The sequence below is a fragment of the Equus quagga genome, chromosome 22 (assembly GCF_021613505.1).
Source record: "Equus quagga isolate Etosha38 chromosome 22, UCLA_HA_Equagga_1.0, whole genome shotgun sequence".
NCBI classification, from domain to species: Eukaryota; Metazoa; Chordata; class Mammalia; order Perissodactyla; family Equidae; genus Equus; species Equus quagga.
In genome coordinates, this window is record NC_060288.1 from 25904264 (window position 1) to 25925148 (window position 20885).

The following is a 20885-nucleotide window of genomic DNA, read 5'->3' on the forward strand; positions in this document are numbered from 1 at the left end:
GATTGATAAGATAACGATTTTCTACTTTGATTTATTAATCTAATTATGCTAATAGATTGCCTAACAATGAAAAATCTTTGCATTATCACCAAAGATTAGTAACCACTTGGTTATTAATTTGGTCTAGCCTATCCTTCTTATATATTGCTAGATTCTTATATGCAAATAGTTATTTAGAATTTTTACAGATATACTGAGAAGAAATTTTGGTCTAGATGGCTTCTTTTTTGTACAATTTTAATTGTGTTTTTTATTAAGGTTATGCCAACTCTATAATATGAATTTTAGTGCTTTCCATCTTTTTCCTTTTTTGAAGTTGAATAGCTTTTGGAACATTGGACTTAGTTGCACTTTGAAGGTTACATAAAATTCACCTAGGACCTGATGATCTGGTACTTTTAAATGGTGCCCCTTTTAATCACCTGTCTCATCTCTTATGAGATAATTGGTTTTGACGAGTTTTCTCCATGTTTTGAAATAATTTGGGGTTAATCATATTTTGCTAAGAAAAAAAAATTCCCTTAGATTTAAAAGATTTGTTACTTAGAATAGTTCGTTTCAGTTTTACCATGTCTTCTGTATCTCTCCTTATTTTCTCCTCATTAATCAGGATCCTCTAGGGCTTTCTGGTTTCTTAGTGTTTTTGAAGAATCAGCTTTTTGTTTGTTTTTAATTTCAGTTTTCTCTTGATTATCTACCTCTTTCTATCTCCCTTCAGTTTCTTTTTCTCTGATATTTTACTCATTTATTAAGATGTGTAAATTCCTTTTTGTGGGTCTGTATTCTTTAATATATTGCTTAACAATATATCTTTCCTATGATTATGGTTTTCACTGTCTCCCATAAATTTTGAAAACAGAGCTTTCTTTTCATTGCTTTCTACTGCTTCTCATCATAATCTAGGGATGTCATACCCATGGGGGAAAAGGACTTTTGGGTATTTACATTTTCGTTATTTATTTCTATTTTTACTAATTTATATGACCAAATGCTTTGTCTTGTAAAGTCTCTATTTGGTTTTTTTAATGTTTCTTTTTGTGGCCAAATGCTTAATTGGTTTCTACAACTATTCCATGGAAATATGAAAAATTGTACACTTCTATCTGACAATTATAAATTTCTGTATATATATATATCTTAGCTGAAATTTTAATTAATATTGTATAATTACTGTCCCATTTTTGTCTTTTAGATCTGTTTCTGAAGGAGGCAAACCAAAATATTCCACGATAAATGTATTTTTAAAACTTTTCTAATAGCTTTTGCTTTATAAATTTAGCTATTATATTGTTTAATGTATGCAGTTTATGAGTATTTATTCTCCTGTACAGTGTGTTTTATCATTTATCAATGGTCTTCTTTATCCTCTTTAGTGTTTTAATCGTAAATTCCACCTTTCCTAATATTAATGCTGCCATTCCCGCTTTCTCTTGGTTTGTATTTACCTGGTATTTCTTTATCTGCCTCTTTATTTTCAAACATTTTTTGCCATTTTAAGTCTGTTTCTTATAAATACCAATAACTTTATAAACCAACTGAATAGTTTCTATTTGTGTCAAAACTCAGTGCTTTTACATTTCCTGTAATACGTAATATAGCAGATTTGACTTCCTCCATTTTGTTTTATGATTATTCATGATTTTACTCCTCTCCTCTTTTTCCTCGGAGCTGTTTTTGCTAAATTGATCAGATACTATTCATTCCCCTTTTCCCCCTGCTAATTAGGTAGGCCTATTGTGCTTTTTCCATTTCCACTAATGATTACCTTCCATTTCCTGACATTCATATTCAAATACATGTTTTTCATTCTTATATGAATGCAAGATAGCAATTATTTCCCCCCACTCAAGCTCTGCTCAGTAACTGCTCCCTGCCTCTCCCTCTTCAGGTGGGATCCTGGAACACTCTAACTTTCCCCGTCTCTTTCCTCCAACTACTGGATTTTGCTGAGATAGGTAAGGAGCTTCCGTTCTAGCCATTTTCAAGGCTTCCCTTGTAGTGTTGCTCACCCATTTCTAGTTGCTCTGTCATCATCATGTGGGATTTAACAGCCTATATACTGCAAAGTTGATCGCTCATTACTGTTTCTTCTCCTCTTCACAGGTAGTCATTCTGACTCCATTGGTATTACTTCCTGAGTATTTCCTTAGACGGTGCACATTGGTGATACAGCCTCTGAATCTTTGCATGTCCTCAAATATCTTGCATTTGCTCTGAGAGATGAATGATATCTTCTCTGCCTATAGCATCCCTGGGTTGTAGTTTTTTCTCTCAGTAGATGTTATTCCATTGTGTTCCAGTTTTCATTGTTACAGATGAGAAATTCATTAGTCTTATTTTTGTTTCTTTTCTGAGTAACAAGAAAAGTAACTTCTTTTTTCTCTCTAGAATCTTGTAAACTATCTTTACCCATAAAGTTAAAGAATTTCTCTAGGATGTGCTTAGGGGTGTGTGTGTGTGTTTTCTTCTTAGTTTTACTTGCAACTTTATTTTCTGTGTTGAGTTATTTCCTCTACTTGGTTTTCAAAACCATTAATGTGGATTTTAACAACAACCACCATCTCTCCTTCACCTAATCGATTACAAAATTTTTAAGTTTGTAAATTATGGCTTTTCCCCGCAGCATTTGGTTGTCATTGTGGGTTTTCTTGTTGTTGCTTTTCTCTTTTGGTCCTTAGATTTCTGTAAGTGCTCTTACTAGAAATATTTGATTTTGGTTCACGTTTTCCTCTCTCATAACCATTGCTCATTTTCATTAGGAGCTTCCTGATCTGTTTCCTGATCTGTTTGTTTTGCATCCTATCCCTGTTCCTGCATGTGGCATGCTGTCAAGCATGGTGTTGCTTTCCTGGGGTGCCTTAAGTGGGAAGTCCTGTTAGACTCTAGGGACAAGCCTTTCTACACCCTGGTTTCCTTAGAGGGCATTCTCACAATGTCAGGGTGGAGAAAATGCGCTTGGTTAGGTCCCCCCAGCTCCTGAGAGGCCAAGGAAACCAGCTGCTCCTGCAAGGCAACACTCACTCAAGTAAGGTCCATGGGAGAGGGAGGTCAGCATCTCTCTGGCACCACAAAGCCACAGCATTATTTCTGATCTTCACCCCATTCTGAGCTCTCATCTGGGCCAAAGGGGAAAAGAGTCTGCATCAACTTTGTCCTTCAGGACCCTAATAGAGTTCTAGATCTCATTTGTACCCTTGGTCACCGCTCAGCTCAGACGAGGTAAGGAGTTGGCTGGGAAATGAGTGGGTGAGGCGTCATTCAAGTCACCATCATGCTGGAATCCTGGACACATATTTACAGCAAAACTCAGACTGCTCCTCTAATGTCCTTTTGTTTCACAAAAGAGGGTTATCCGTGGTAAGGAGATGGTCTAGCATCTGGACTATTCGCATAAAAGACGGACTGGGCCTTATAAGGGAGGTGCAGCATGAGAAATCAGGGTGTGAGGATCTCCTTTCTCACAAACTACACTTGAACTGGCCTCGGACCAGCAATGTCATGAGGTGAGAAGGCAAATTCCAGAGCAGTGATGAGGAAAGAGGAGAGTTTCTGGGACTGGAAGCCCACGGTGAGGGAAGACCCAAGGCGAGTCACACTGAGAGTCCATCAGTGAGTGCCTGTCTTTGTCAATCTGCCTTCTTCCTTCCCTTCTCTTCTTTGCAAATTTACTCTCTATTTTGATTTCAGGTATGTATAAACATAGACATAATGCTATCTGTTTTTCAAATTTTAAAACAGATAAATTTCCTCGCCATTGCCCTTTGATAGATGAAGAATAAATGATGGGTTTTCATTTTAAAATTCTGAAATTCACAACCCCAACACTGATTACTGACTAAGTGGTAAACATTTTGGTTTAAGACTCTCTCAGAGGTCTTCTTTACAGGCTTACGGTTCTGTGAAACAAAAGCGTTCTTATTTCCAGACATCACCTCATTTCAAAATTCACCCTCACGGCTAAATTCTTTGTTGAAGTTGATAAGCATTCTCGTTTGGTCAAGAACACTACCAGTGATGGACATAGCACAGAGAAAAAAGATCTTTTATTTTATCACTTTTCTAAAACTGTGGGATGATCTTATGCAGCTGTTTCATAAGAAATGTGTCTCAGACCTGATGGGATAAATTCTCTTCAAAGATGAATCAAAGAAAATAGTATCCAAGAATGCAAAACAAGCCATTGTGACCCTAACCCTGTCACACCTACAGAGAGCTCCACAGCTGTTAAAAGAGTAATGATTTCCATCACCAATAAACCACATGCAGAGATTGAAAAGGAGCGAGAGAAAGAGATCTATGTGAGATCCAGGCAAATTACACATGACTGTGAAAACGAAATCATCCTCAGCTTTACAGTGTCTAAATATAACACGTAATTAACAATAGTCATCTGCCAGTTAGCAAAGCCATAAAAATGATTAAAATCAAGTTTGATAATAGGCCATAAAAATTGGCAGATAAAAATAAAAATATTATATTTCTAGATTTGAATTCTCCATGGAATTGCATTAACGGGGTCGCTACCTGTTCCTTCCTCCAGCTGAAGCTGCAGTTTCCTGTGTCATTCAGAGAATAAGTGGATGGAGGGCTGACAAGTTGTTTTAAAAACTCCATGGACAAGCTAAATTAGCATGATTCTTTGGAATTGTTTCAAAGATCTTTGGCTACCATTAATATTTTTCATCTTTCATTTTTATTATGTGTATGATGTCAGGAGCTGTGGCAGGCAGCACATTTTGTCAATTAAATAATTAATCCCACAGCATAACAGTCAGTGAGGAAAAATTGACATTTGTCAGGTTCAAAGAAAATGAAAGCCTAGGAGGATTTTTCATTAGGCTTGCTCGAGAAGAACATAATCTGATAGCAGACTTTTTGTGTTCACTTCTCTCCACCATCTACTGCTCCCGCTACAAACATTCCCCACATCGAACCACAGGGATGAAAAAGTACTTGCAATACTTCCGGCTCCCTCATCCTCTTCCACCCAATCACAAAATCATGTCAATTTTATTTCCTAAATATGTCTCCAGTCTCTTCATTTCTCTCTATCCACATCATCAAAATTGGCTGAAATTCACTCCAATAAACCAAAGGGCAATGATTACCCTGAACTGCCTGTTTTCTGCTTTGGCAATTGCACAGAGGTTAGAATCTCGCAAGCTATGGGCAGACTGGCCTGGGTTCAGGTCCCAGCTTAGCTCTCGCCAGCTATGGGAACTCAGGCCTCTCCAAACTTGACTGTCTCAATGTGTGAAAGGAGGATGCCATTGGGACCTCCCTCATGAGGTGACTGTGAGGGTTAAGTGATAATGTCCATAACCTGCTTATTAGCACATTGACCGGAGCACGGTAGGGAATCAGTGCACATTAGCCAAAAGTACTAGTCCATCCCATTTATGTTTTTAGTACATTCTGATTTATGACACATCAAGTGAATTGCAGCACCATCATGCAGCACACTTTCGCTTTTCCTTCCACTTCTGCTCTTAAACCTCTCTCACTCCCCAATTCAGGTGCTCCCAAAAAGAGCCCTCCATCTGCCACCTTGTTCGCTCTCTCTTTCCTATACCTCCTTCGTTCTCCCATCCTTGGCTTGCAAGGAGCTGAGTAATAGTACTGTTTGGTCCCCTAAGAACATTGGTTCCAGGGCTTCCACAGATGGTATCGCCATGTCATCAACAACAGTCTGCACTGGATTAACGCTGCCTAGGAGGTGAAAATTTCAGCTCGCTATTTTTAACCTGTTTAAGCATCCTCCGCTCTGCCAAGATGAAATGCTTGCTTGGGGTGGAGATGAGCCTGCTCAGCGCATCGTGCCACATGTGCTGCTTTTTTCTCCTAATAGTATTCCACAATGTATTTGTTTTCCAATAGGGCACTAAACAGCTATTTTTGTTACAAAAAGCGAGACTTCACACTGGGTTTGGAATCCATGCATTTCTGCAGTACCTACTATTTTTTAAATTGGTGAAAGATGTACCCTGGTAATCTATGTCAGCTGTGTAGACAATATAAAAGAAAAAAATCAGGTTTAGAATTATCATACACTGTACAATCAACTAAAGTCCCTTCACTTACAAAGAGTACATATGTCAAATGTATATTCTATATCTTCCCTTACAAATGGGATTGAAAAGGTTAAGCTATTTTGTCTCCTTTCATAAAATTTGATACCTGTAATTAGGAGGGCATGCTTTAGGGGAAAAAAAATCTCTCTTTAGCAAATCAAATGAGTCTTCTTTGACGTAAACTGGTTTGGGTGAGTGAACGCTATTTCAGTGTAGTTAGGATGACTGTCCACAATGCAGAAAAGAAAAGAACCATGGAAAATTTTCAAACTTTCTAATGATTTCTTGCACGGTCACTTTTTCTTAAATTTGTTTCTGCTCAATATCAGGTTGTCAGTCACAGTGTCTGTAAGCGGACTGCACAAGGCTGTATAAGGTAAGGCTGTAAGATGAATATATTCTTTATTTTTGAAGTTTTATTTATTTTTCCTTGTTTTCTGATTAAATTAGCTAAGGGATGCTAAGTTCTATGGGAATTGACAGTGCCACACAAAAGTAAGAGGATTTTATCTTTATTAGGAGTAATCTTACCCACATCTCAAGACTGTATTAGAAGAAACAAAATATAACCATGTATGCCTAATTTAAAATAAGCTACTGTTTCAAAGTGTGGAAATCAGTAGGTTTAGGATTGTGAAGAAAAGTTGCAGAAGTCATTATTCCACTGGTAGAATATGCAGGCAGAAAACAGAGTGTAAAAATGTTCAACAAATATATGTGAATGACCAAGCCATAATGGATTATATTACAGGAAACTAGGATGTTTTAAGGTATAAACTTATTGTCCTAGATTGCCTACAAGAGAGAAAATGGAACCCTGTCATGGCAGGCTCTTGTATAAAGAGACAGACACAGACGGGCTGGAGAGATCATGAGATGATCCAGAATAAGAATTCTTACTTCCTTACAAGGGAAAGATGAATGTCCTCACCAACAGTTCCTGTTCTCCTTGCACCAGTTTTAACTCTAGAAACAATGTCTCTGAGGACCTTCATGAGACTGCAAGGGAGCCCTAGGGCCCTGGGTTTCAAGTTTATGCCCAAACACTTGGCCATGTGCAGAATCACAAATCTCACTTATAAAATGTGGAGTTGTGGAACGATTCTCGACCTGTGTTGGTACCTGTGCCTGGGGTCAATATGCCTGTAGGTGGCTTTCTACTTCTAATCAAGAATATTATGTTATTATCTAATATCTCAAAATCTGCATCAGAGGATAGGACATCAAACTAAGAATACAGTCATGTCACCTTGAGGGACACCTACAAATTAATACCATTTGAGTATGCCTTGTTTTCCTAGAATGATGACCTACCTTGTCTGGTGTACTCATCTGCTTCTCTGTGAACCAAATCCTTTACTCTGTTTCCATAAAGCAGCCGTGAGGAGTCATGATCAAAAGCTTTCAAGGTTTCACTGGAACTGTACGACTTCTGCGTAGGTACCCTACACTCCTCATTGTCTGCTGAGGAATTGGTATACCGCCGTTCTTTTTCTCGTCTGCTCTTGGTCAGGGAGCAATAAGGCCTCCGTTCTTTCACATCCATACTTCATTCCTTCTGTGTGCACATCAGTCCTGGCTGTTACAAATTACGCTCAGGGATCAATTCTCATTGGCCTCTCTGTAAAGATAAAAGGGTTGCATGATGTCAGCATAACACTCATCTAAAAACTGACTACTCTGCATCCTTCTCAATCTGGAGAATGGTGGAAAGTAACAGTATTGCCTATCTAGAAGCTCGCTTTTAACAATAAATGAAAATTTGTGAAATCAATATAAAATATCCTCTATTACCAGGAGTTGAGGCACACTTTCTGCTAATTTTTCACATTAATACAAAAAAAAAAAAAAATTTAAGCTCAAGCTCAGATTTCACTACAGAAACCAGCTAAAAGTTGGCTTCAATATGTTTGGGAAATTTTCCACAATGGGAAAGTTTTCTCTTGCAGCATTTTCTCCATTTGCAAGTAAATTCCTTTTCTTTTCCTTACAAAAACCTATACTATTTTTATTTCTCTTTCAATTTGTTTTAAAAGAGCAGGAGCAAACTGAGAGCTTCTTAGGGAGGAAACTTTGTCAAAAGCACTGAACATTTTATTATTTTTTACAAAGACTTTTCCTTCAGAGGGCACGATTTTCATGTTTTAAGACCCTAAATGTCTTGAATTGTGGAAAAAGCTGGTCCTTCTCTCATACTCTCTCCTTAAAATGCATTTTCCTCTCTAGAAAATGAATTTAATCAGCACTTTCCTGATATTTAAGGCAATTCAAGTGGCTAATTTGATGGGGTAGTTTCTAGCAACTGCCAGTAGCAAGAACAAGTTAGAAGGAGCAAAGAGAATTGTGTTTCTTTGCTTAGCAACTCTCTTTTTCTTGAATTTGCTGAATTGACAGGGGTGAAGGAGGGCAGAAAAGGCTCTGCTACCTAAAATATGGGGCCTACTTGCCAGGAGCTGACTTGCATTTTAAATGGTCCCCTTCTGTCTTTTTTCTTTCTCATTTTGTTTTTCCTTTTAATCTGAAGGTCCCTGAAGACGTGTCTTCAGCCATCAGTGTTTTCCCCCACCCCACTCCTTCTTTCCTAAATTCATTTTTTGTTGGAGTGATTCCATAATCAACTTGAGACAAACGATTCCCAGTGGCCCCAGGTCTTCTCTTCGGTTCCACATCCTCAGGGCTGTGACTTCTATTTAGATATTTTCTTCCGCATAGCGTCCCTCTCCCGAAGGGTCTCTCTCTCTCTCTCTTCATCCTTGGCTCTTGTTATACACATCACACTACTCTTTAATGTGCTTCCAACGTGGAGTCTTGTAGCCGATGCTGATTCTCCCATGGCGGCTCCGCTTACAACTATGCTGTCAACAAGTCCTGATTCTTTCTGAGCAATATTATTACTCTTATACCGCTCCTTTCTAACTATTGCCTTCCAGCCAGCTATAAGAATGGTGAGACTCTCTGAGCTGGATTGATCAGAGTTCAAAAGCCTCATGTGCTTGGAAACGTTTGGACTCTCCTACTGCTACCTCTTCAATCAAACTACTTCCTCCCCTACGCATTTTGCCAATAAAGGTTACCTCACATGGCGTTCCAAATCTCTCTGCTATGGAATTGAGCTGGGCTGTTAAAAGTAGTTACTAATATTTTAGTTTGGTTGCTGAAATGTATTTTGACTTCTTACCTTTTTCTTCTTTTCCGTGAATCATAAAAAAAGAAAAAAAAAAGCTAGTATTTTTCATGACCCCTTCTAACTCATCACTCCATTATTCTCTTTACAAATTCTTCCAATAGCTCTTAATAGAAATTGGATTTCTCTTTCAGTTTAAGACAGTAAATAACTTTAAGGTATGGTGATGGAGACTATTTTTATACGACAGAGTTAAACAACAACACACCAGTTCACTCTTTTTATTCCAACAAACAAAAGTTACTTTAGATAAATATTCATTGAATGACTGTGAAGTGTATTTGTCTCTCTTCTGTGCACTGAGGATACACCACTGAATAAAACAATGTTCCTGCCCTCATGGAGCAGACAGTTAGTGGAGGGAAAAAGTACATTCTTTCTAACAGAGTGAAGAAATATGTCTGAGTTCAAGGAAAATCTTGTTTCCAAAACAGTTTTGATCTCTTTGGAGGAAAGGCCATATAGACTCTCATAACTAAATGATCATCAAACAGCTTTTAATTGACCAGAAAAATATTATAATTTAAGAATTTTTAGTTGGGATTTGAAATCATTATGAAAGTTCCATTTCTTGCCCTAAGTTGACACCTATTTTAGAATAAATGTTGCCATATATACACACATAAGCATTTTTATACTTTAAAAATGGACTGATTGAAGCCTAGGGAAATTGTTTTCTTCTCTGCAGCAGTCTTGCTTCAATTAGTTAGAACAGGCATTGGTCCACCAGCCAAATCTGCCCCAACACCTGTTTTTGTATATAAAGTTTTACTGGAACACAGCACAAGCATTTATTTATGTACAGTCTTGGCTGTGTTCATGCTACAAAGACAGAGTTGAATGGTTGCAACAAAGACCATAGTGGGTGGAATTGTGTCTCCCAAAAGGATATGTTGAAATCTTAACCCGTAATACCTATGAATGTGACCTTATCTGGAAATATAGTCTTTATAGAGGTAATTAAGTTAAGAGGAGGTCATACTGGATTAGGGCATGCTCTAAATCCAATGACCGGTGTCTTTGTAAGAGACAGGAAAGGGAGATTTATGGAGACACACAGACACAAAGAAAAGAAGGCTACGCGAGGACGCAGGCAGAGATTGGAATGATGTAGCGACAAGCCAAGGAATGCCAAGGGTTGCTGGCATGGGACAGATTCTTCCCTAGAACTTCAGAGGGAGCATGGCCCTGCCAACACCTTGATTTCACACTTCTCACCTCTAGAACTGAAAGAATAAATTTTTGGTGTTTTAAGCCACCAAGTTTATGGTAATTTGTTGTTGCAGCCATAGGAATCTTACAGAGATCTTCTGGCCTGTAAAGTCTAAACTATTTGCTGTAGTAGTTTATCACAGTAATATGAACATACATCATCACTATTAAAGATGCATCCTTGTGGTGATGTTACCAATGTTTATAAGTCAGTACCAATTAAATGAGTAATAAAAAGATAACTTTAGGTATTCTTGAGCTTTATAGAACATCTCTAGCAGCAAATATCTGAGTTTTCTTTATTTGTGAAGCAATTCTAAAGTGCCACGATAAATCAAACTATAATATTCAAATATACTATCAAAGAAAAAGACATTTTGATCTTAGAGAATCCACACACAAAAAAAGTCCTTTGCATGTGTCTTTCTATTTTTGTATATAGTTCAGACTCTTCACGGATTTACTCTTCACTGTAATGTTTGCAACTCCTGATAGGCTTCTGATCGAAGTCAATGAGCTCAATATGACTTCAAAAGGCGGTTTGCTGGGTTATCGCCTGCACTCAAGGCTGAAGATGAGAGGTTGAAAGATGCAGCTGCTTAATTCACACTAAATTCTAGAAGCACTTCCACGGTGACTGCACAGTGCTACACAAGGAAGAGGGTCACAGTGTGCAAAGGCAGCACACAGCACTTAAAGAGTTGACCAAAAACTTGATTGAACTGGCTACAGGAAATACATATCAATATCAAACTGATTTGTTAATTTTCATTAGCTCCTTAAAAAACAGCTCAGTTACTAACTATAGCACTCTTTGGGAAAACCCAGCTGGTCTGAAAGCAAATTGCATTACTTAGTTATTTGTTTTTACTCAATATGTTGCAAAGTATTTGACTGCAGGAATGAATGAGCAGGCAGTCCTTGACTTCTGGACACTAGACTCAGGGGGATGTAGCCTCTATTTCAGATATATTATTTAAACATGCTTTGAAACTTGACTGGAAAACTTAACAACATTATTATGTTGTTTCATAAAATGTTCCTAATTCTAAAGAAACATTTTTTAAATCTTTAAAATGTAATCTGATTTTAATTGGAGTTTGTATATCTTTAAAGCCCTTGACACCAATGGTTACAATTTATCAGGCCTATAATAAACATCTCTAAAATAATCTATACTTCTAAAGTTCCATGAGCTTATGTGTCTGTCTAGCAACCAAAATAAAAACAAATATCTGAACCCAAAGAATTAAATAACCTGTTGGTCAAACTCACTTCTGCTTCCATTGTATTTATTTTCTGAAAGACTTACAAATTCCTGAGTGCTACCTTAAATATTTTCTGCCTAGATTGTCCTCTTATCTTTATAATAGTTTGGAAAAGCTCACCCAAAAGAATAAGCAGATTTCAGAGAAACATTAACTAACCCCAACATGCTTTTGATTATAGATCTAAATTAAGTTCTTTGTAGAAAATACCAAGAAATTTTTGCCTTTTGTTACTCACAATTCATATTTTCCCTAATAAGTTAGTATTTATGATTTATTACCACTTATGTTAATCAAACATTAAATACAACTTTGCACACCATAAGAATTTCAAAGTGTTTTCTTTATGAATAGCTAGATTAATGTCACTTAATCTCAAGAGGAAATCAATTGCTATTGTTCATTTTAAAGAAAATTTTGTTTCCTGAGGCAAATTTACAAATCAAAGAATCGAAATAATTAAGTACAAAAATAAAATCATATTATGGTGATTTATCTTTGTAATGCTAAATTCAAGCATAACTGAAATTTGAGCTTAGAGTTTCAAACAGAAAACTGCAAATGAATTTAGCTATCGTGTTTAGGCACAAAGTTAAAACACAAAATTGTCTAAGGAAAGGTAGGGAAAGGGGAGTCTACTATGGGTAACAAAAGTGATGCTTGGTGAGAAGACACAGGTACAGTGAAAAACAAATATAGTGAATAATTAGTGGTTAAGAAGGTTAAAACAACGAAGGAAATAAAGAGAACATTTGATAGCAATAATTAATAAGAAGCCAACTTCTCCTTCCAGCCAAGATGGAGTAACAGGACCTGGGTTTATCCAACTGTCTAAAATAGCAACAACAACAAAATAGACAAAATACATGAAACAAGGTTTTCAAGACACTGCCATGAAGCAATGAAAGGTAGTTGAACGTAAGAAGTGGGAAACAACAAGCTGAGCCCTTGAATCTCCCTGCACATTGCCTTGAGAGAGTTTCTAGGCTACAGCACAGGGAGGAGGAACCCAGGAAGAGCCCAGCAGACTCCTTAAGCTAAAGAGACAGAGCTGAAAGTCTGGTAGAACAGATGGTAAGAATTTGCAGGACAAATTGCTGCAGAGAAGAGAGCTGCATGGAGAAGGAACTCTGGAGGTCTGCAGAGGGTCCTTCTTTTGTATGCAGCAGAGTACTGAGCAGTGCATATGTGTGAGGAGACTACTGGAGGCCAGAGAACGAACGATTTGAAAGGTTTATAGCAGGGTTTCTCAACTTCAGCACTACTGACATTTAAGATGGAAAAGTTCCCTTTTTTGGAGGCTATTGTACAGTAGGATGGTTAGCAGCATTCTTAGCCTCTATCCATTAGATACTAGTAGCAGCTCCAGTCATGACACTAAAAAATACCTTCAGATATTACCAAATGTCCACTGGGGGCAAAAATGCCCTTCTAAGGCACTACTGAATTACAGGGAACAGTATACAGAGCTCATACAAGGCCAAGAATAGTGTATATTCCCACCAGCCAGACTGGAAAAACCTTATAATTTATTAGGCAATGTGCTTAGAAAGGTCTTGCCTCATTTGTAGGGAAATAATTAGCACTAGACTAAACATGGTTCTGGTCTCACATAAAAAATCTTAAAACCAAGACCAGACAGGATCAAATCATTTCCAAGTAGCTTAATTGTCCCATAACAAAGCTCCAGAATATTATAGGAATACAAAAATACCTAGCACTCAACAAGGTAAAATTCACAATGTCTGTCATCTAATCAAAGATTACGTGGAATGCCAAGAAGCAGGAAAATAATGGGGAGAAAAATCAATCAGTTGAAACTGACTCAGAACTGACATAGGCATCAGAATTAATAAAGGACATGAAAATAGCTATTATAACTATACTCCATATGTCCAAAAAATTAAATGGAGACATGGAAGAGCTGAAAAGAAGACCCAAATCAAACTTCCAGAGATGAAAACTACCATGTTTGAGATGAAAAATACACTGGATGGGATTAACAACAGGTTAGACATTGCAGAAGAAAAAGTTAAAGAACTTAAAGATATAGTAATAGAAACTATACAAAATGAAGTACAGAGAAAGAGAATAAACAAATAAATACATCATGAGTGAGATGTGAGACGACTTCAAGAGGCCAATATAGATTTAACTGGAGTCCCTGAAGGAAACGACAGAGAAGAGTGAAGAAAAAAATTTTGAAAAAATAATAACAGAAAAATTCTCAAATATGATAAACACTTTGAACCCACAGAGCCCAGAAGCTGAACAAACCCCAAGCACAGAAAATGTAATGAAATTTACACGAGGCATTTGATTATGATTAAAATTGTTCAAAGCCAATAATAGAGAATGTCTTAAAAGCGGACCCAGGAAAAAGGCACGTTACATCCAGAGTTTCTCACTGGAAATAATGTAAGCAAGAAGTCAGTAGCAAAACATCTTTAAAGTATTGAAAGAAAAAAATGTCACCCTAGAATTTCTATAGCCAGTGAAAATACCTCTCAAAAATGAAGGTGAAATAACTACCTTTTCAGACATATACAAGTTGATCACCTCCATTACAAGAAATGTAATGGGAGAAGAAAATGACATCAGATAGAAAGACGGATCTACACAAAGGAAGGAACAGTGCTTAGAAGTGGTAGCTACATGGTTAAATATATATCTTTTTTTATTACCTAAATCTCTTTAAGAAATAGATGACTGTTTAAACAAAAATCATAACAATGTATTGTGGATTTTATAACGTGTGTAAGTAAAATGTATTGCAACAGTAGCATAAAGGAAGGGATGGGGAAACAGAAGTAAACTATAGTAAGGTTTTTATTCCATACGTGAAGTAGCATAATACCATCTCAAGGTAGACTGTTATACTAAAGCTGTATACTTTAAACCCTAAAGCAACCACTAAAATAACAAAACAAAGAGTTATAGTTAATAAGCCAACAAAAGAAATAACGGAATCACAAAAAATACTCAACTAATCCAAAGAAGGTAGGAAAAAAGGAACAAAGAACATACGGACAAGTCAAATACAAACAGCAAAATGATAGACATAAATCTAATTAGGACAATAATCACATTAAATGTAAACAGTCTAAACGCCCCACAAAATGCAGAGATTTTCAGATTGGATAAAAAATATATATATGCTGCTTCCAAGAAACACACTTAAGTATAAAGACACAAATAGGTTAAAAGTAAATGGATGGAAAAAGAGAAACCTGATCGTATCAATAATCACATTAAAGATAAAAATAGGTGATGTACACACACCAGTTAAAAAGCAGAGGTTGTCAGACTGGATGAAAAAGCAAGGTGGAGCAGTTGCAGGTTCACTCAGCAGCAATTCAAAAGAAGGCAGCGGATCTACATGCATTGACATGGAATTGAGCACAAAGCACAGTGATGGTCAATTCGTTTATTCATTCACCATACATGTCAGGCATGGCGAGAGGCACTGGGAAAGGAGAAACGGACAAGACATAGTCTCTACCCTCTCTCAGTCTGAAAAGGGTGAGAGAGAGAGGTTAAATAATTAATCACACAAATAAATATACAATTAAAAATGTAACAAATGCTGCAAAACATTGCAAGTTGCTAAGAGAGAGACTAGGAGGTGGGGTCTAATTGAGAGTGGGAGCCAAAAGAAGACCTCTCTTAAATGACATTTAGGTTGAGACCCACAGGATAAACAGAATTTAGCTTGGTCACAAGTATGTGTGTCACAGGGAAAGGGCTGACAGTAGAACAGTTCAGGCTGAGAGAAGAATGCGTTCGGACAGTCACTTGGAAGCAGGGAAGAGCTTGATGGACAAATGCCAGTAGGGCAGGGCAATGAGTGAGGAGAGATGAGGCCAGAGGGAACTCAAGGGCCAGAAGCCGAGCTTCATAGGACAGGCTAAGCAGGTTCATTCAGATTCCACCAATAATGGATGACCATTCGAGAGTCTTAAATAGGGCGTTGACATGATCCATCAGATTGACAGCTTGGGAAGATCCTCCTGGCTGAAGTGTGGAGATCTGGAGCAGAAACAGGAACACTTGGCAGATTTTTGCAGAAGTCCAGGCAAGAGAATGACAACCTGGACTAGGGAGGATGAAATGGCAGTAGAGATTTAGAGAAGCGGATGGATATGAGAGAGACAGGTGGCATCAGCAAGGCTTGTGATGGGCTGAAATGAGAATGAGGAATTGAGAGCGACTACCAGGTTGCCGGCTTGAGCAGACGGGCGAACAGGGCCATCTACTGAGACAGAGGGAATAGAAGGCCAGCCCTCAGCACTATTTAACGCACACTCCCAATTCTTGCTTTTCTTTCACTTAAAACATGTATTAAGCGGTAATATTTAAAGAAACTAGAAAATACAGGGAAGTGCCAAAAACAGTCATTAAACTTATTGCCCTCAATATTTTAGTGTTCACCTTTTCAGACTTTTTCTATGTGTGTGTGTGTATGAATATACGTACATCATATATATATTTAATATAGATGATCTTGTAACCCGTTTTTACTTAACATATTGTGAACATTTTCACGTGAGTAAAGATATATTTATGTCTTTAATTAAAAAATAATAAATAGGAAGCTTACTATTTTTAAACTCAAAACTGTTCTTCACGCTTTAGCAAAGATAGCAAATATGCAAACAGATAATGAAACAAACAGGAGCAATACTAAAATAGCTCCTGCATAAGTGTGAATACTGGAAAATTTTTAATTGAAAAATATATAGAACAGTGCCTTAGGCTATAAGGGAAGTGGCTTAAATCTGATCAAATCATTAAAAATTCTTTCAAAATTCTTTATATGTGGAAGGAAACAGAAACTGGAAATGATCAAAAAAGAAAAAAATATGGATAATGAGACTAAATTACCCAAGAATGTAATGTGGGAATATATTCTATGATTTAAAACCAAATAGAGCAATTCCCTTGCAGAGTTTGAAATTAAAAGCGATTCTGTTTTTCCTGATAAATATTACAAACAATAGTAATATAATATAACGGTAATATATATTAACATAGTTATATAGTCTGTGATTGCAAGGGCATGAGTAACTGGAGGGAGAAGGCCATAATCTCCATACTTTATGTAGATGGGAAAAGGCACTTTAGCATCCAATACAGCCGAGCCAAAGACAGCTTTCCTACCCTGCAGACCTTTAGGGTAAAGTGTAAATAATATCTCTTAATTTGTCTGCTTGCCCAGATCAACCAATATCCATCATATCTAGTTAAGCATTTTTATGATGGTTTAAACCAGAACCCTGAGCACAGAGGCCGCCACTTTATTCACCTGTGCTTCAGCATGAGCCAGGCCTTTGACGATTTAGACAGTAATACTATCTGGTTCAGAGAGAAAATCATGGAAACAACTATGTATCATATAGACGGTACTGTGTTATCCAAATGGCCTCAAATATACACTAGGTAAAAAACAACCAAATAGACCACAATCACTCCACGTATTGTTCTGATTGAACTGGCTCATGGATTGTCAGTGAACAAGCAAGCCATAGTCAAATACACAATAATAAAAATAATCTCCAGTTGTTAAATACTTTTTCATGCTAGGTATTTTACACATGGCATTTCTATTTCTAACAACAGCTCATCAAGTTTGTGCGACTTACCAGTTTTACAAATGAGGAAATGTGAGAAATTAATAAAAATATTCAAGTCAGACAACCAGTGAGTGGCTAGGTTGGGGCTTACACTCCCATTTGGTGCTCTTCCATTTACTTCTTTGAAAAGTTGCCAAATCATAAGACCTGTGTAGCATCAACTCCAAATTCAAACCTTTAGTCATAACAAGAGAAAAATAAGCAAGTCTTCTAGATGGGTTAAAAACAACTACAGCTCGCTATATCATAAAAGTGACTCAAAGGTGGGTATTACAGACCTAGTGACACTTGGGAATGCTGTATGCAACTGGAGGAGCTTCTTAAATGAACACTTAATATTATTTCCCCAAGTGCTAGGCATATTCCTTTCTTTAAGAGTGGACATAAAAGCTCCTTGATGAATTATTAATTTAAATCTTGATTATTTATTGAGTGCTTAAAATATGCCAGGTACTTTACATATATGACCTCGCTTAATCCTCATGGCAACCTTGCTAGGTAAGAATTATAAAGCTCATTTTCACCTGCGAGAACTGAGGCCCAGTGAGATTAACTGGCTTGTCCAAGGACACAGAGTCAGGAAGTAGCCAAGCGGAATTTGAACACATTTCATTTTAATTCCAAATCTGTACTCTTAACCACTAGACTATAGTTCTAAACCTTAGGACAAAAAGGGGATACAAGCAATAAAAAAACCAAACAAATAAGGAAAAAGTTAAAAACAGAGCAAGAGAGGGAAATGACAGTAGACTTTGATAAACTGTGTCAGGATGTCAGGAGATCCAGTACTAAAAAAGTCAACAAAGGTTGTCATATTGAAAATGCCATGATAATTAAATTTGCAGAGATCACAGTACTGGGGAGGCAGAAAGTAATGCCAAGTGAAATTCAAGCAAGGAGTAAGAAAGGTGGAAAACTCAAGACCAAGTTAAAAAGATAAAATACATTGGAAACATTTTCAAGCTTCTTCTTTAGGGAAAAGACAATTTAGAAAGAACTAAATGATACCTCATTGTGATATTATGTTTCAGAAGAGGACACAGTTACAATTCCCTTTGCTCGTCTCCTATCCCATGTGGTTTAGTTATCAAAGGAGAGAGGCTCTTTTCCATCCTGGCCATCATGGTCATACACATTTTTTTTGTATGCCCCATATTTCCCTGAATAGACGCTCCTCTCCCATGTTGATTTCCCAGGGTTCGGCTGGAGAAGACCCCAATCCTGGGATTGAGGAACTGTCTGCACAGAATCTCAGTCACTGGTTCAGGAATGGACACATGACCTAACTCAGTAAAGTCAGCTTCGGGACATGTGATAAAACTATTGGGAATGCGCCTACTCAAAACCAGTGAACTTGGAGTTGCTAATTTGGGAAGATGAAGACAAGACGTGGAGCTTGTTTACATTTTTGCCACTGTAGGGGAGGAAGATATTTCCTCTACCGGCTCTGGGTTCTTCTGGCCGGAGAATGAATTAAATTCACATGAGACAGAATAACAGGAGAAAATTAAACAAAGCTTTATAACATGTATACATGGGAGAGTCTCAGGCAACCTGAGCAACTTGCCAAAATGGCCGAAGCCACCAGCTTAAATATCATCATCAGGTAAAGACAAAGGAGGATGTTGGGGATGGGGGGAGTTAGTTACAGGAGGTTACCAGACAAGTACAGTAAACAAGAGTAAGATTATTATGCAGATTTAAGTCCTTGCCTTCTGCACTGATTAAGAGTTTCTAGAGATACGGTCATCCCCCCTTCTTCCTGGTACAGAGAGGGAGACACCTTTACAGATGGAGATTTCTCTTACAAATGTAAATGTCTTTTAACAAAGGGTAAGTAAATTCTACTTTTCAGTTTCTTTCCTGTCTGCAGTCTTTAAAAGTAACTAGCTCAAAATAAACCTCATGCCAGAGACATATCTTGGGGTGGCCAATTCCAGTCCCCCACACCACCATGTGGAAAAAGCCTGCCTATCATTGATGTCTACATAGAAGAAAGACCTTAGAGAGAAAGAAATATGGTTTTGAATCAACAAATTCTTATCTTGATTTTTCAACCAAAAAAACCTACACTAATACAGCTAGGGTGGAAATAGAGGACAGGTTTTGACCTCACAGATCTATATCAAAAGTCTAGCTCCACTATTTACAATTTATGTGACTTATAACCTTGGATGGGCTAAGATTTGGTTTCCTGTATCTCATTCTCTAAAATGCATGTGACAATATCTTTCCTATGAAGATAGTATGAAGATTAAATGAGATACAGTTTTAAAAGCATTTAGCACAGCAATCGGCACATAACATAACATCTACTTGATAAGGGCCAGTTATTATAATTAAATTCAAAAACATTGTCCAGTGTCCAACAACAGTGTCATGTCATTAAGCTTATCTGAGGATGCTGGGATGGGAAATACATATGAAAGTCCAATCCAATAAGAACTGAGAGCAAGGGGTTTTACATCTGTCGTGAAATTGGCATTTTGCTAAAATGTTTGAATGGAATTTGGGTTTTGAATTTTTACGAGCATATTCAGAAATACTAGGTTATCAAATGAAAAAAATAGCCCCCAGACCAATAATTTCAAAGTGATTTCATCTATAATGTTATCCAAATATTTATGTCTTGGTGGTAGAAAGCAGGAGGCAAACACGAAGGACTTTCAAGAGAAGTGATGAAATTGATTAAGAGTCTCTAGACTGAAGGACCTATGTGGGGTTTATTTTAGTAACAACTAGGTGGAGACCTGATAACTACCCACAAGTATGTGGAGAATAAAGGATAAGTGCAGTTATCCATGCCTCCCTAACCCACAGGCAAAATTACTGTAATAAATATATCCTCTGTCTACTGTCCATCAGATAGTTTTCATCTCAGTCTGAAAAGCACCAAACCAGCCAAATGGCACCTCTTCACAGACCCCTGGAGAGCAGGAAATTCTGGTTCAGTGCTGGAGGTGAGGGTCTCGCTCAAGGGAGAGTCCCACACCTCACTTCCTCCTTGAAGTGGTGAAGCTCTAAGGGGATATTGGACAATCCCAGAGTTGCCTTAGGGTTCAAAATGCGTTGGAGTTCAATCCCAGCGTTTGATTTGCTCAAGGAACTATGGAAACCCTCTTAGTTTGCTGTGGATACAATAGGGGCTGGGTCAGGTCTGGACTCAGTTCCTATGGGTACAGGAAAAAGCGCCAATGTTTTCATAGCCGGTATGGCATGCAGTCACTGCACTTTAGAGGATTCAATTCTCTTTAATATTTTTCTTCTTTGGTGTTTATTGTTTGTTTTAAAATGAATTTTAGTGCAACACTATCAGGACAGATAAATATGCTTGACTTATAGGCTCAAATGGTAATATAATGTTTTGTCATTTCAAGTTTAGTCACACACCTTAAAGTGCATACATATAATACATTCAAGTATTATAACTTTGTATAAATGCTGTCAAATAGTCAAGCAAAGATAGGAAAAGTGTACCCCATTAGTCAGCTGTTCCAGACTTCCTGAATGTTCTATA

General features: G+C 37.4%; 1 protein-coding gene across 5 annotated transcripts in view; it reads right to left on the bottom strand.

Annotated features, from left to right (window-relative positions):
- Positions 1-20885, bottom strand: part of TENM3 (teneurin transmembrane protein 3) — a 582429-nt gene that overhangs the window by 419223 nt on the left and 142321 nt on the right. For all 5 annotated transcript variants that reach the window (XM_046648641.1, XM_046648644.1, XM_046648643.1 and 2 more), the window contains exon 2: positions 7386-7692. In XM_046648641.1, coding sequence (XP_046504597.1) covers positions 7386-7617 — 232 coding nt within the window. In that variant the 5' untranslated portion in view covers positions 7618-7692. The remainder of the gene's footprint in view (positions 1-7385; positions 7693-20885) is intronic.